Genomic DNA, 15,503 nt, shown 5'->3' with positions numbered 1-15,503 from the left:
AAACTTCACATACTACGCTACAGGGGTCAGTGCTATCAGTCACAGACCAGGCAAGGGATTTGGGCGTCTTAGTTGATAGTTCCATGGGAATGTCAACTCAATGCATGGCAGCTGTGAAAGAGCAAAACTCTATACTAGGGATCATTGGGAAAGGAATTGATATAATAAAACTGCAAAGGATTGTCATACCCTTCTATAAAGCCGTGGAGTGCGTGTATACTTGGAGTACTGTGTTCAGTTCTGGTGGCATGGAAATCTCAGAAAGGATGCTCGAAGAGATAGAAAAAAAAGAAGTGCAGAAAGAAAGGGCAGCAGGGATGATTGAAGGATTGGAGCACCTTCCTTATGAGGAGAGGCTGCAGTGTTTGGGACTCTTTAGTTTGGAGAGGAGGCGGCTGAGGGGGGATATGATTGAAGTCTACAAAATTATGCCTGGAGTAGAAAATGTTGACAGAGAGAACTTTTTCCCTCTTTCTCACAATACTAGAACCAGGGGGCGTTCATTGAAAATGCTGGGGGGAAGAATTAGGACTAATCAAAGGAAACACTTCTTCAAGCAACGTGTGATTGGTGTTTGGAATCTGCTGCCACAGGAGGTGGTGATGGCCACTAACCTGGATAGTTTTCAAAGGGGCTTGGACAGATTTATGGAGGAGAAGTCAATTTATGGCTCCCAATCTTGATCCTCCTTGATCTGAGATTGCAAATGCCTTAGCAGTCCAGGTGCTCGGGAGCAACAGCCGCAGAAGGCCATTGCTTTCACATCCTGCCTGTGAGCTCCCAAAGGCACCTGGTGGGCCACTGCGAGTAGCAGAGAGCTGGACTAGATGGACTCTGGTCTGATCCAGCAGGCTCGTTCTGATGTTCTTATGAGGGTGGGGGGCAGGGCACTTGAGGAGAAGGGGCTCTCCTTGAGATCTCTGGGCTTTTGGTAGCCCTGGTTCCTTCCCCCCACTCATCTTGCATTTTGAGCCCTGGTGGTCCCCCCCCCCCCCGCAAGCCTTAGAATATAAACCGGCATCTTGCAAGCTGACTTATTTACCTTGGACCACAAACGGGCGTCCGGGCCTGACCATCCACTGTATCCAAAGGTAGAGGCTTTAGTTGGGCCAGCTGAAGGCTGAAACAGGCACCGGCTGGCACCTGGGCAAGGTGCGGGTTTACCTGCCCCTCAAACTTACACAATGCCCCCCCTTCACCCGGAAGCCAGGCTGCTGATTGCCCCACAGACTTCTGGGGTGGCCAGGCCTCCAGCCCAGGGGCCGGTCACCTGTTCCAGAGCCAGACCCCCCAGGCAGGCAGGACGAGGACCGTAGAGAGCTGCAAGGTCTTTCGGGGGGGGGGGGGGGAGGGTCGGCTTTGAGAGTCCCAGCTCCCTTCTTCAGGCACCTGACAAAAGCAGTGTTGACTCCTGAAAGGTCACTCATACCTCCCCCCCCGCCCCCAAACACACAAATCTTGTTGGTCGCTGCAGTGCTGCTGCCCAGTTTCTGGGGCTCCTCCTTAGCCTCTCCGTGCTTCCCTTCCAGCTATGTCTGCATTCGAAGTCCAGCCGCATCCCACAGAGGTCCACGAAGGAGGCGTGGCCCGGTTTGCCTGCAAAATATCTGCCAACCCTCCGGCCGTCATCACCTGGGAAGTCAACCGGACAGCCTTGCCAGCCGCCACGGACAGGTGGGGACCGGTCGCCTGGTTCTCTGTTGCTGCCCAGGCTGCTCGTTTTGTGTTTTTCTCTTCTGCCCCTCCAAGAAGTTCAAGGCAGCTGCGTGTGTGCGTGCGTGCGTGCGTGCGTGTGGGCATCATCCCATTTCGTCCACAGAGCGGCCCTGTGAGGTGGGTCAGGCCGTGGAGGAAGGGGTCCAGAGTCATTTGCTCCATGAAGCTCTGTGCTTGGGTCTTGGTGTTCATGACTCTCTGCTTGACGCCTGGTTCTTTGCAGTGCTCATGGGGGCTTCTTTCGTTAAGAACCCAGGAGGCGCCCAGGCCCCAGGTGGGCTGCCTCTGGGTCTGCTGCCTCTGTCTGCAAGGTTCCCTTGGGTCACCATGGCCGGTCGCCATTGGGAGACCGCTCTCTTCCGTGCCTCCGTCTTGCAAGGTGGCCAGGAGTGTTTCCGAAAGTGCTGCAAACAACGAGGAGCGTTCAGGGCTGGGAAGGGTTTTTGGCTTGAGCTTTATAACCAGCAGGCCCAGACTCCAAACCCCGCCCCCCCGCCCCACCCATATTCCTCACCTCTGCTGTAAACTGTCCTGCGGCTTCTCTCCCGCCTCAGAATCACCGCGTTGCCTTCAGGAGTGCTCCAGATCTACAACGTCCAACAAAAGGATGCTGGGAATTATCGTTGCGTCGCCACTTCTGTGGCCAACCGGCGGAAGAGCGCAGAGGCCGGGCTCTCCGTCGTTGCAGGTACCCAGATGCTTGAGCGGCACAAGAGGCCCGTATTCTCTTCTGCAGACGTGGAGGCCGAGGGTGCCTGCCGGGTGCTCCCTCCCCGTGCCGGGTGGCGTTTTGGGCCCTGTCTCCCCTGCCCTCAGCTGTGTGTTTTTCTGCTCCTCCAGCCTCGGCCACCCAGCCTTTCCACAAGCCAGCCATCATAGCCGGGCCACAGAACACGACCGCCTCCCTCCACCAGACGGTGGTCTTTGAGTGCATGGCCACCGGGCAGCCGAGGCCCATCGTCTCCTGGAGCCGCCTAGGTGAGTCCGCCGTGGGGCCGCCGGAGCCGTTTCCTGCTGCAGGTGACTGGGGAGGTTCAGTGAAGAAGGTGATGATGTTGGGAAGAAAGAAAAGTCTACAAAATTATGCCTGGGGTAGAAAATGTTGACAGAGAGAAATTTTTCTCTCTTTCTCACAATACTAGAACCAGGGGGCATCCATTGAAAATGCTGGGGGAAAGAATTAGGACTAATAAAAGGAAACACTTCTTCACACAATGTGTGATTGGTGTTTGGAATATGCTGCCACAGGAGGTGGTGATGGCCACTAACCTGGATAGCTTTAAAAAGGGCTTGGACAGATTTATGGAGGAGACGTCTCAGATTGCAAATGCCTTAGCAGACCAGGTGCTCAGGAGCAGCAGCAGCAGCAGGCCCTTGCTTTCACATCCTGCCTGTGAGCTCCCAAAGGCACCTGGTGGGTCACTGCGAGTAGCAGAATGCTGGACTAGATGGACTCTGGTCTGATCTAGCAGGCTCTTTCTTATGTTCTTATGTTCTTATAAGGGGCTTGGACAGATTGATGGAGGAGAAGTTGATCTGTGGCTCCCAATCTTGATCCTCCTTGATCTGAGATGGCAAATGCCTGAGCAGACCAGGTGCTCAGGAGCAGCAGCAGCAGCAGGCCCTTGCTTTCACCTCCTGCCTGTGAGCTCCCAAAGGCACCTGGTGGGTCACTGCGAGTAGCAGAGAGCTGGACTAGATGGACTCTGGACTGATCCAGCTGGCTCGTTCTTATGTTCTTAAGGCCATTGCTTTCACCTCCTGCCTGTGAGCTCCCAAAGGCACCTGGTGGGCCACTGCGAGTAGCAGCAGAGAGCTGGACTAGATGGACTCTGGTCTGATCCAGCTGGCTCGTTCTTATGTTCTAAAAGGAGGAGGAGCTGTGTGAGCGTGGAGGGGGTGTGGCCGTGTTGTGTGGCCAGAGTGCGATGCATGCAACCCACGGCAATAGCGTAGTCAGCGCTGCCAGGTCTGCCTCCCTGGGACACCCAGAACCAGGCTGGAGGGGGTGGGACCTGGCCAGGAGGGGTTCCTGCAGCTGTGCCGCAAGAGGGGGTTCTTGGGGTCCAGGGGTTCCTCGAAGAGAAGAACCCAGAAGAGGGGGAGGCGCTCTCTGCCCCCCTGCTCTACGCCCCTGCCTGTTCTGGGGTGCCCAGCGGGTTTTGGCTGGGGCTGTGGCTGGAGGCATCCCTGCCACGAGGGGAGGGGAGGGAGCAGGTTCAGGGGGCTTCCCAGTCTTGCCCTGAATTCTCTGCGACCCCCAGGATTTCTGTGGGGGTGGGCAAGGGCTGACTCTTCAGGGCCACGCTTGGAAGGCCACTTTGCTGTGATAACCCCAGCCCAGGATGTTGCTCTTCAGGGTCCAGCTGAGCCCAGTGGCTTCTGCATGGGAGCCTGTCCACAGGGGCCACGCAAAGGCTTGTGTGGCTTCAAAATGCCACACGGGGCTGGCAGGAGTGCTTGGGGTCGGGGCAGGGACACTTCAGGGCTGTGCGGCAGGCTGGTCTGAGGCAAAGCACGGCCTCCTGGGATGGGCAGCCGTGGGGCAGGCAGTCCCCCCGCCTGAGCTGCCTCTCTCGCCCCCCTCAGACCACAAGTCCATCGACGTCTTCAACACTCGCGTCCTGGGCAACGGGAACCTCATGATCTCCGACGTGAAGGTGCAGCACTCGGGCGTCTACGTCTGCCGGGCGACCATCCCGGGCACCCGCAATTTCACCACGGCCATGGCTACTCTTGTGGTGCTGGGTGAGTTGCCTCGTGGGTCAGAGGAGTGTCTGGGCTGGGGGGGCCTCGAGGCTGGGTGGTGGGCTCCTCCCCGGTACTCCAGGCCAGCCTGAACCGGGTGATTTCCCCCACCCCTAGCCCTGGATGCTGCTCTTGAGGGGCTCTGCAGCTTAGCTCTTCTGCTGGACATGATTTTAAAAATGAAGTGCTCATTTTTGGAGGGGGGAGGGGAGAGCAGTCTGTGCCCCCCGTGCTGCGCCTGACTCTCCCTGAACTACACGCAGCTCCGCCTTCGTTTGTGGAGAGGCCGGAGAGCTTGACGAGGCCTCCTCACATGGCACTGCTCCGCTTTTATGCTAGGGCGGGAGGGGTAATTCTTAGCACCCAGGGTGACTTGGCTGAAGAACGGGAGGAAGATCCACTCCAACGGCAGGATTAAAATGTACAACAGGTGCGAACTGGGGGCTGCTTTGGGCCTCGGGGGGGTGGGGGGGTGGGTAGGGAGAGGTGAGAGGCCAGCAACATCTGAAGAGCTGTCCGGGGAGGGGCTACCTGCTAGCCTCCTGGCCACAGAAGAGCCACAGGTCTCAGTGTGTGTGTGTTTGTGTGTCATTTTTGTTTCCCCAGTTTGTCCCCTTCTAGGTGAAGGGAGACTGGCGGTCGAGTGTTTTTCTTTCCAGGTTAAATCTCTGATTTGAGATTGGAGGGGGGCGGGGGGGGGGCTCACAGCTCTCCTTTGAAATGAAAGTCCAGCCTGGGAGGTTTTTAGGGCTCTCCGTTTGATACGAGCTTCGCTTCAGAGTGGTCCATGGCTGGCGTGCCACGCAAGCCTGCTTGTTTTAAAAAGTGTCCAGAAATGGCCAGCTGGGAACAGCGGTGACACCCTCCTCTCCTCTCCTCTCCTCTCCTCTCTCCTCTCCTCGTCCAGTAAATTGGTGATCAACCAGATCATTCCCGAGGACGACGCCATCTACCAGTGCCTGGCGGAGAACAGCCTGGGCTCCCTCCTGGCTCGGGCCCGGCTGACGGTGGTTCTGTCCGAGGACCGGCCCAGCGCCCCCTGCAACGTCCACGCGGAGACCATGTCCAGCTCCGCCATCCTGCTCGCCTGGGAGAGGCCGCTGTACAACTCGGACAAAGTGATTGCCTACTCCGTCCACTACATGAAAGCGGAAGGTGAGCGGTCGGCCTGTCTGTCTGTCTGTCTGTCTGTCTGTCTGTCTGTCTGTCTGTCTGTCTGTCTGTCTGTCTGTCTGTCTGTTGAAGGGCAGCCGTGGAAGACGCTAGGAGATCCTCTGGCCTTTGCTTTCTCTTTTTCCCATCCCCACCCCCCCAGCCCCCTTGTGATGATGCCCTTTGAGCCCTGATTCCACCGCTGCAATATCTTCCCTCGATGCAGCGGCTGCCTAGTTTGGGACCCTTCTGGGCTTGACTACTTCAGTCATCAGCACGTGGGGCTTCCCTTGATGTGATTCAGCTGATGGCGGCCAGGGATTGCTCTGCTCCAGATTTGCACAGATCTGTTTGTTTCAGAGCACCCTTTGGGTCCCGGTTCTCACCTCTAAACCCTGAGCAGCGTGATGGTGCGTGGGCTCCCACTGCTGCCGAGCAGTGACCTTCAGGGGACTGCTCTCCCATGGGTGGGGGGAGAGTTCGGGGATCCTCCTGCTGCCGCCTGCCAGGTCTTGTCTGCAAAGAGGAGGCCTCCGGGAGTCCCGCTTCCCTTGCTGACCCCGGGCGGCATAAAGGGCAGGAAACGGCGCCGAGAAATCCTTCTGGACCCTCTTTCTGTTCTTCTCTTGGTTCTTCCTCCCTGGACCAGAGTTTGCTGCCGGCTTAATTTTGCACAGCGGGTCGAGGGAGGACCGTTTCCTCCCTCCAACACCGGCCCAAATCCCCACGACCCTTCGGCTGCGTCGGCTGCCCCTTCGGCCAGTGGAGGCTGGCGGGGGACTTTCCCCACCCTAGCAAGGAGTTGACTCTGTTGGCATCTACAAACGTGTTGCTTTGCTGGCCAAGAGCTGGGCTGGGTGGTTGCCCTCCACAGTGAGCCGTCAGCCCATCACGGGGCGCCTGCTGAGTGAAGCACCCAGAGGAGGAGGGGGTGGCAAGAGCTGGCAGGGTGCCGGGCGGGGAGGCGACCCACTTGGGGTTGTGGCAACTTCTGCTCAAGGCGGGATTCGGCTTCTTGTTGAGGGCGGAGGACTTTTGTCTGGCCGAGCTTTGCGCCACTCGCCCCAAAGGAAAGCAGCACTGGCCAGAGGCCCTCCTCCTCCTCCTCCTCCTCCTCCTCCTCCTCCTCCTCTCAGAGGGATAAAAGGCAGCTCTGAATGACGGGGGCTTGGGGGGGGGGGGCCAGGAGCCGGACAGGTGTCTGCTGGGGAGATGTGTTGAGAAGGACATTTTGCATTCTAATTGGGGGTGGGGAAGATGGTCCAGGGCGGCAGCAGCAGGAAGGGAAAGGAAGAAAGAGGGTGTGTGCTAATTCCTTGGTAGCAATTAAGCTCCGGAAGAAAAGAGGGGGGGGGGTTGGAGGGGGGCTTCGGCCTCCTCTCTGGAGCCTTTCAGGCCGGCCTCTGCATGGGGCCCGAGCAGCCATTCAGGGGCAGTCGGTCGGAGCTCTCTTTGACGGGGTGGGGTGGGGTGGGGGTGGGGGGGGTGGGCAGAGATCCCTTGTAGCAGGTCAGAAATCGTGCCAGGCTGTTCCTAATTAACGAGCCATTAATTCGGGCGTCATGAGATGCTGGCAACCTTGTCTAATGAAAGGGGCCGTCCAGTGGATTCAGAACCTGGCTTGCGGAATTTGGTGTGTTGAGAAGTTTGGGAGCTGCCTCTCGAGAGGGGAGTTGCTGGGGGGCGTCTGTGGGGCTGACGTGCGTTTGGCATGTAAACAGGGGGGCCTCTCTTGCTTCCAGCCCCCCTCCTGCCCCATGGTCAGGAAGCAGTAGGACCCTGCCTGTGACTCCTCTGTGTTCCGACTCTCCTTGCAGTCCAAAACTCTGGCCTTGTTCCTCCTGGGCTCCTTCAAGAGCACACCGTTTTTGAAATGTTTTCCGTGGGCCGTGTTGGACGCAGCCTTGGGGGAAAGGGCTGCCGGCAGAAACGCCCCCCAGTCGAAGGCTGCGACCTGCCCTTGCGTGTCCGACCTTCTTTGCTTCAGTGGCTGGGCTGTGAACGGAGAGATCCGGCCATTGGGGCCCGCTGAGCGCCCGGCTGGCTTCCTGTGCCTGGGTGGTTGTGGCTTTGTCTTCTGAACCTGGGCTGAGGGTGTCTCTCCGGAGAGCCGGCCAAGTCCAAAGTGCCGCCTTTTGTCCCAAGACTCAGAGGCCGCCGCCCCAGAAGGCTCGTTGGTCCAGGCAGCGAAACCAGGTCCTTCACTCAGGCGTCCCCCCCCCCCCCCCACCGATTTGCTTCCAAGAAAGGGTGTTCTTTCAGTGACTGGGGGGGGGTGTGTGTCCCCCACCTTGTTCCCTCTGGCTTTCCAGCAGCCTCAGGATCGCTGGCTCAGGTGTGTGCTCCCCCCACCCACTCCTCACTCAGTGTCTCTTCTCCTCCCCGTCCTCCAGGTCTGAACAACGAAGAATACCAGGTTGTCCTCGGCAACGACACCACCCACTACATCATCGATGACCTGGAACCGGCAAGCAACTACACCTTCTACATCGTGGCCTACATGCCCATGGGGGCCAGCCAGATGTCCGACCACGTGACGCAGCACACCCTGGAGGACGGCAAGTGGGGGCTGGGCTCGAGTGGGGGGCGCCCAGAGGAGCAGTGGCATGGGAGAAGGCAGCGGGCAAGCCACGGAGGGCAAAGGTGGTGCTTCCCCCTTTCTGGGGGGTGGGCAGGCAGCATCCCCTCCCCCCAAAAGCACTCCAGAGCAGCCACTGAGAAGGCCCTGCTGTGTAGAGGACAGCCTAGCCGCCACTGGATCCTTGTGGTGGGATCCTGCCACGAGCGTTGATGTGTGGCTGAGCTGCAGGGGGCCGGGCTTCGTGGCAGTGGCTGGGAGCAGCCAAATTCTCCGTGAGCTATTCAGAGGCCACACCTGTGAGCACCTCCACCTGTGAGGTGGGTCTGACAGCGCCCTGGCACGGGGCAGCTTGGCCGCCTGTCCCCATCCTAGCCCTGGGTGTGACATAGGTGCTGGGTCCAATTCACTGGGGCATGGAGGCGGGGAGCGCCCGCTGTGGGAGGTGCCTGGGCAACAGGAAAGGGAAGCCGGGGGGCCCTGGTGACTGGCAGAGGAGCCTTTTTTAGAAGCAAGAGGGGCGGCCCTCTCAGTTCGTGCAAACCAGCAACAAAACCCGCCCGGTTCCCCGACCACCTGAGGACCTTGGGGGAGCTCAGGAGGAAGTTTCTCTGTCTACCTGGAGAGCGACAAGATGTCACGGATGGCTGCTGACCGGCTGAGGTGCTTCTGGGCTGCCCTTGTGCTGATGAGTGCCTTCTCTCTCTGCCCCCCCACAGTCCCTCTGAGAGCTCCTGAGATCAGCCTGACGAGCCAAAGCCCCACCGACATCCTGACCTCCTGGCTGCCGATCCCTGCCAAGTACCGGCGAGGCCAAGTGGTTTCCTTCCGCTTGTCGTTCCGGCGTAGCACGGAGAGCGCCGTCCAAGGGGTGGAACTCCCGGGCTCCACTTACGAGTACCTGCTCCGAAACCTGAACCCGGACACCGTCTACCTGGTCCGAATTACGGCAGCCACGCGCGTTGGCTGGGGAGAGGCGTCTCTGTGGACGTCCCACCGGACCCCGAAGGCCACCAGTGTCAGAGGTAGGCTGCCCCCTCAAGGTTTGTGGAACCGGGCAGAAGCCGTTTTTGAAGGATTGGAGCACCTTCCTTATGAGGAGAGGCTGCAGCATTTGGGACTCTTTAGTTTGGAGAGGAGACAGCTGAGGGGGGATATGATTGAAGTCAATAAAATTGTGCCTGGAGTAGAAAATGTTGACAGAGAGAACTTTTTCTCTCTTTCTCACAATACTAGAACCAGGGGGCATTCATTGAAAATGCTGGGGGGAAGAATTTGGACTAATCAAAGGAAACACTTCTTCACGCAACGTGTGATTGGTGTTTGGAAGATGCTGCCACAGGAGGTGGTGATGGCCACTCACCTGGATAGCTTTAAAAGGGGCTTGGACAGATTTATGGAGGAGAAGTCGATCTATGGCTACCAATCTTGATCCTCTTTGATCTGAGATTGCAAATGCCTTAGCAGACCAGGTGCTCGGGAGCAACAGCAGCAGAAGGCCATTGCTTTCACATCCTGCCTGTGAGCTCCCAAAGGCACCTGGTGGGCCACTGCGAGTAGCAGAGTGCTGGACTAGATGGACTCTGGTCTGATCCAGCTGGCTCGTTCTTATGTTCTTAATCCACAGGGAGGGGCCAGTTGGGGCCAGAGTTTTCAGCTGGGCCTCCTCATCCTGGTGAGCAAGAAAGTAGAAGAGTCTGCAGAAACAGACACTGTTTGGGCCAATAGTTAAGTCCAGCTGGGTGAATGGTCCTCTTCTGGTTTGTGTTCTTGGGCTAGTCCAGAGCTTTGGTTTTATATATGGGAGGCGAAGCACCCTCTAGGCACGAGTGGACGTTGAGGTGGGTGGGTGGGGGTATCTGCAGGGACCAGACTCTGTTCACGAGGTGTGAAAAGGGGACGCTCCCTTCTCCTAACAGCCCCAAAGTCTCCGGAGCTGCGCTTGGAGCCCCTGAACTGCACGACCATCACCGTCAAGTGGCAGCAGGGCCTGGGTGACACGGCCACCATCCAAGGCTACAAGCTGTACTACAAGGAGGAGGGCCAGCTGGAGGGCCCCCCCATCCTGCTGGACGCCAGCATCCTGACACACACCGTCAGCGGCTTGGGTGAGTTCCCTTCGCGGTCTGCCCAAAGGGGTGGGGAAGGGTCTGAGAAGAGGGGGAATCGTTGCTTTTCTCATCCTGAACAGGGCCGCTGGGCAGCCACTCAATTGTGTGGCTCAGGAACGGTGGGAATGTTGACATTTACTGGTGAGACCTTCAGAGGCCTCGTGGGGGATGCCAGGAGTGTTTGTCTCCTGAAGCTCCTCTTGCAAGATGTCCTTGTCTGTGCAAACTGTCCCAAGCTTTGGAGGAGATCTTGGCTCCGGTGGGTGCGTTTCTGCTGTGTCAGCGGTTATACAGTTTCCTCCGGGGGGGTGGGGTGGGGGTCTGTTTTGGCCACAAGGCGGGGAATGAATGGCAGCCTGTCGTGTCTGTTGCCAGAAGGAAGTCTTGGTCCTTAAGAGGTGGTGGGGCTCATCTCTGGAGGGGATGAGTCTGCCTATCGGAGTGAGGTGGACCGATTGCTTTCATGGTGCAGGGAAAATAACCTGGTTCTTAATACCAACAAGACAAAGGGGCTTATAGTGGACTATAGAAGGAATAGCTCAGAAATTCAGCCCTTGACTATAAATGGAGATCAAGTAGAGCGGGTGGCTAGTTTTAAATTTCTGGGCGTCATGATTAAAAAGGACCTGACCTGGGGCGTTCAGACTGCCGCGGTGGTTAAGAAGGCCCAGCAAAGACTGTACTATCTGAGACTGTTAAAGGGAAAACAACAACTGAATGGGGAAACTCCACAATGGTGTCCTTTTACCAGCTGTGCTATAGAGAGAGTGTCTTCACCTACTGCATCTGTGTATGGTTCTCCAGTTGCACAGTGGCAGATAGGAAGGCGCTCCAAAGGGTGATCACTACTGCACAGAGGATTATCGGCTGCCCTCTCCCCTCCTTGGAAGAACTCTCTATAATCCCCAAAGAAGCCCTAAAGAAAGCCCAAAATATTCTTGAGAGACCCGTCTACACATCCAGCACACTCTCTTTTTTGAACTGTGACCATCCGGCAGACGATACAGATCTATCAAAACTAGGACAAAGAGGCTTAGAGACAGCTTCTACTCTAGAGCTGTGGCGATGCTGAACTCTGCGGCTTCGTGTGGATGTGTTTGGGGCTGTGTAGGGATGGGTGGAGGAAGGGGAAAGTGAGGGTGGGGTATGAGTCTGGAATTGTGTGCATCGAGGAATGCTGCTGTAGATTTCGTTGTGCGTGCACAATGACAATAAGATGCTTATGCTGACAAGAGCTCTGCAGCCACGGGGGACTCCCTTCCATGCCCGGCTGCCTGGGCTTCTGAGGACCCGGACTCTGGGCCAAGAGAAGGGAAGTGTTCGCTGCTGGTGAGCTTTTCCCCGTGCGGACCCATCTGCCTTGTCATAAGTGGAAAGATCCCTGACAAGAATGTTTCTGACCCCCCCCCCCCCCGCGCCTTCGTTACCTCCGCAAGCAGAGCATTGGGGTGCTGTGGGTGTGGGGGAGCAATTGTCACTTAGCGACAAACATCCCAAACACAACTAGTGGTTTGCTGGTAGGGGGCACTGCGGTTTTCCGTGGTTCAGTCTGCAGTTTGCTGTTGCTGTGGTTTGTGCTATTTCTTTCTGCCCCCAGTGTTCTCTTTGGTGTGTTCTCTTTGGTAGTGCGCCTTCCTTATAGACAGGCATCTATTGGCCAGTGGCCGGGACGTCACTTGTGGTCAGCAACTAGGAATGTTAATATGGTTGATCTTCTACGCAGAAACGTTTAAAAAAAACCATAGAAACGTGGAGCTGGAAATCACACCAAGAGTCATCTAGTCCAGCCGCCTGCACAATGCAAGCAATTCACAGCTACCACTCCCCCGGTGACCTCTGGTCTGTGCCTACAGGATCCCCGGGCCAATCTGGTCTGGAGGGAGATTCCTTCTTGAGCCCAAAGTGGTGATTGGCATTAAGTTTTGTTTTGCATTACCTGCACATGGAGAGAATAAATAGATCAAGCAACATTGTGGGGGCTGGAGCAAGAGAACAACTCGGCGAGCGCCGGGAAATTCCGTACTCGTGTAGGAGTTCTCTCCCTTTCTGGATGAGGTTGGCTGAAGAACCTACTGGAGTATTTGCCTTGATCAAGGACATGAGGAGAGCCCTGCAGGATCGGACCGTCCCACACCACGGCTGCCCTGAAAAGCCAGCAGACCAGGCTGGGGGGCCCAAGGAGCCGGGAATCCCGTTCGGGGCAGGAGAGAAGCTTGTGAAGTGACCTCATTTCCACCTTCTGATATGGTTGCCACGCGGAGGGCGGGGCGGGGATCTTTTCCGCCGTGTTGGGTGGCAGGACTTTCGACGATGGATATGACTGGCAGCAAGGGAAGTTCTACTCTGAGATGAGAAAAGGGGGGAGGGGGGCTGCCTCTGATGGCTCCTCTTCAGAGGTCGATGGAAGCTCCCTCAGCCCCCCGTGTGGGACGTTTTCCGTGCAACTCCATCATCCCAACATCCACTGGCAGTGAATTCCACGGCTGAATTACCCACTGAGCAAGGAAGCATTTCCTTGTGTCTGTCTGGAATCTGTTTCTCCACCGTTGTGTTGCGTGCCTCTGAGTTCTATCGTTTTGGGACAGGGAGCAGAAGAAGAAGAGTTTGGATTTATATTCCCCCCTTTCTCTCCTGTAAGAGACTCAAAGGGGCTGACAACCTCCTTGCCCTTCCCCCCTCACAACAAACACCCTGCGAGGTGTGAGGGGCTGAGAGAGCTCCGAGAAGCTGTGACTAGCCCAAGGTCACCCAGCTGGCGTGTGTGGGAGTGCACAGGCTAATCTGAATTCCCCAGATAAGCCTCCACAGCTCAGGTGGTAGAGCGGGGAATCAAACCCGGTTCCTCCAGATTAGATACATGAGCTCTTAACCTCCTACGCCACTGAAGCTCCGTCTTTATGCCCCACCCACCCCGTGCATAATATCATAAGCGTCTGTCATGTCCCCCTAGTACAGTGATGGCGAACCTTTTTGAGACCGAGTGCCCAAATTGCAACCCAAACCCCACTTATATATCGCAAAGTGCCAACCCGGCAATTTAACGTGAATGCTGAGGTTTTAGCTGGTAAAACCAGTTGGTCTCTTCTGCCTCGCCTTCTACCCGCCGAAAGTGGCAGGCCAGCCTGCTTGAAGCCTTCCAGCAAGTCCTCGGCTCTGTGCCTCTCTAGCATCTTTGCCTTCCTTCTGAGCTCCGGCAGCAGCCAATTCGAGCGAGGCACCAGGCCCGCCAGTTTGAGTCCTCCCCTTGCCTCCGCGCGGTGCCATTATTGTGTCTGTTCCAGTAGCCCGCCAGCCTAGATGTGGGTTTGTAAGTGGATTTTCTGCCCCCCCCATGATGAAACTCTTGTGCGGTGCCCACAGAGGCGTTCGGCGCCACCCTGGCACCCGTGCTTACAGGGTTCGCCATCACTGCCCTAGTAGCTTGTCTTTGTTGTCGACTGGAGAAAGTTGTGTTTCCATCTCAGGTTGGTCAGGCGGCTCCTGGGCCATCCTGAGGATTTCCCCCTCTCTCGTGCAAGAGTCCGGATCCTCACCAGAGAGACCGCCTCCTCGCACCCTTCCCTCCTGCTGGAGAAACGCCCGCCCATCTGGAGGACAAAAGGGGATCGGCCTGGGAGGGGGGGCAGGAGGGGCCTCCTGGCTCTGGTTGGGACTGCATTGATCCACCTTCTGATTATGTGCGCCGCTGAGCACAAGGCAGCCACGTCCCCGAAGGCCCATCGATTCTCCATTGGGAAGGGCGTGGCCACACATCTGCCTGGAAAAAACCCCTCCTGCTGATGGACAGCCAAAGCGCCCAGCCCCGTCAGCTACCTTCTGGCGGGGCCTTTCCCCTTACAGCCACCCCAGGTAGTTGTATTGTGTAGCTGCTCCCAGGATTGCCGGCCTCATAGTGGTTGTTCTCCGTCAGTCTGGCTGTCTCTCATTGCAAGGGCTTCTACCCCCCCCCCCCTCGGATTTTGAATGTCCATCTGCTTAGTGGCCACCATGTTTATCTTTGAATTGTTTGACATCCCCCCCCCCCCCCACGGAGGGACGGAGAGCTGTGACCGGATGCTGGAATGCCCCTCTTCAAATAAATAGCTCGGCCTGCTTGGTTATGTGTATTTATGTTGGAGTCCCCAGCATTTATTTTTCAACAGGAGACACACACCCCACACACACACAAGCTTCCGTGCAAAATTCCCTCCTTGTGAACACTTGAGTGTGCTGCAGGAGTTGACCCCATGGAATGCGCCGGGGGTCTCTCTGGGTGAGCAAGGCAGCGAGTGGTCTCACCCAACTGGACCTTTCGGCCCGTCCACCTCGCCTTTTCGAGTCTTTGCTGCCCTGGTTTTGCAGAACAAACGCAGGCCTTGCTCAGTTTCCTTGGAGGGGACAGCCCTCGTGAGGCCCCACGGGTCCAAGAGGCCTCGCTGGGACGGAGCGCCCCTTCCTTGGTTTCTCAGCACTGCTGTTTTCCAGAGGGTGCGCAGAGGAGTCCGCGGAGAGGGTGTCCCCGCGCGTGCACGCTCTGGCCTCGTGGTGGGGAGAGGTTTGGGAAGGGAGCTCAGGAGTAGGTGTGTGGGAGAGAGGGACTTGTTTGCTTTTTGGTGCTCTTGAGGTCATTGGGAGGGGGTTTGGATCTGCTCAGGGGATCCTGGATGCTGCTCTCTCTGTCTCTCTCTGTCTCTCTCTGCTGGAGTGCTGCTCTGAAGATAATGCCCTGGCAAACAGCCCCGGAGAAGGAGAAACTGGGGCGTTCCCCCCCTGCTCAAGAGGCAGCGTTGAATTGCCTCGGCTGCTTCTGACCCTTTTGCTAAAAAGCTGTACTGGACACTTCGGCTCCCTCGAGCATCGTCGGCTGACCGCTCTTCATGCTCGTGTCCGTGGCACAAAAGCCCTGCCCGGAAATGCCCAGGGAGGTGGATGGCCTGTGCTTCCGCAGGGCCAGCCCATAATAACTCCCGGCGGTGGCCTGAGACAGAAGAAATGGCACCGGGGACATAGGGCTGTCCAGAAGCTTTGGCAAAGGAGCAGTTGGCTGGGTGGCTGCCCTGAGCAGGTCGAGGGACAAGCCCCGCGGAGGAAGAATCATCCTGGCTTCTGGGGAGGGCAATCCTGGCTGGAGGCCGCCTGCAAGACGGAAGGCAGGGAGGCCTGAAGACAAGATGGGCCTCGCATTCCAGCCCTCCTGCCTGGCAGGGCTTCAGTGGGAA

The 15,503-nt window shown here is 57.4% G+C and overlaps 1 protein-coding gene across 1 annotated transcript in view; it reads left to right on the top strand.

Annotated features, from left to right (window-relative positions):
• The first annotated feature begins 933 nt into the window (after positions 1 to 933).
• Positions 934 to 15,503, top strand: part of PRTG (protogenin) — a 31,661-nt gene continuing 17,091 nt past the window's right edge. Inside the window, 10 exon segments of the mRNA XM_048481989.1 lie at positions 934 to 1,674; positions 2,271 to 2,404; positions 2,557 to 2,694; positions 4,306 to 4,464; positions 4,728 to 4,819; positions 4,821 to 4,894; positions 5,372 to 5,619; positions 8,010 to 8,174; positions 8,914 to 9,219; positions 10,114 to 10,302. Of these exon segments, the coding sequence (XP_048337946.1) occupies positions 1,532 to 1,674; positions 2,271 to 2,404; positions 2,557 to 2,694; positions 4,306 to 4,464; positions 4,728 to 4,819; positions 4,821 to 4,894; positions 5,372 to 5,619; positions 8,010 to 8,174; positions 8,914 to 9,219; positions 10,114 to 10,302 (1,648 nt within the window). The 5' untranslated portion in view covers positions 934 to 1,531.

The sequence above is a fragment of the Sphaerodactylus townsendi genome, linkage group LG17 (genome assembly GCF_021028975.2).
Source record: "Sphaerodactylus townsendi isolate TG3544 linkage group LG17, MPM_Stown_v2.3, whole genome shotgun sequence".
Lineage (NCBI taxonomy): Eukaryota > Metazoa > Chordata > Lepidosauria > Squamata > Sphaerodactylidae > Sphaerodactylus > Sphaerodactylus townsendi.
This window is presented reverse-complemented; position numbering and strand designations above follow the sequence as displayed.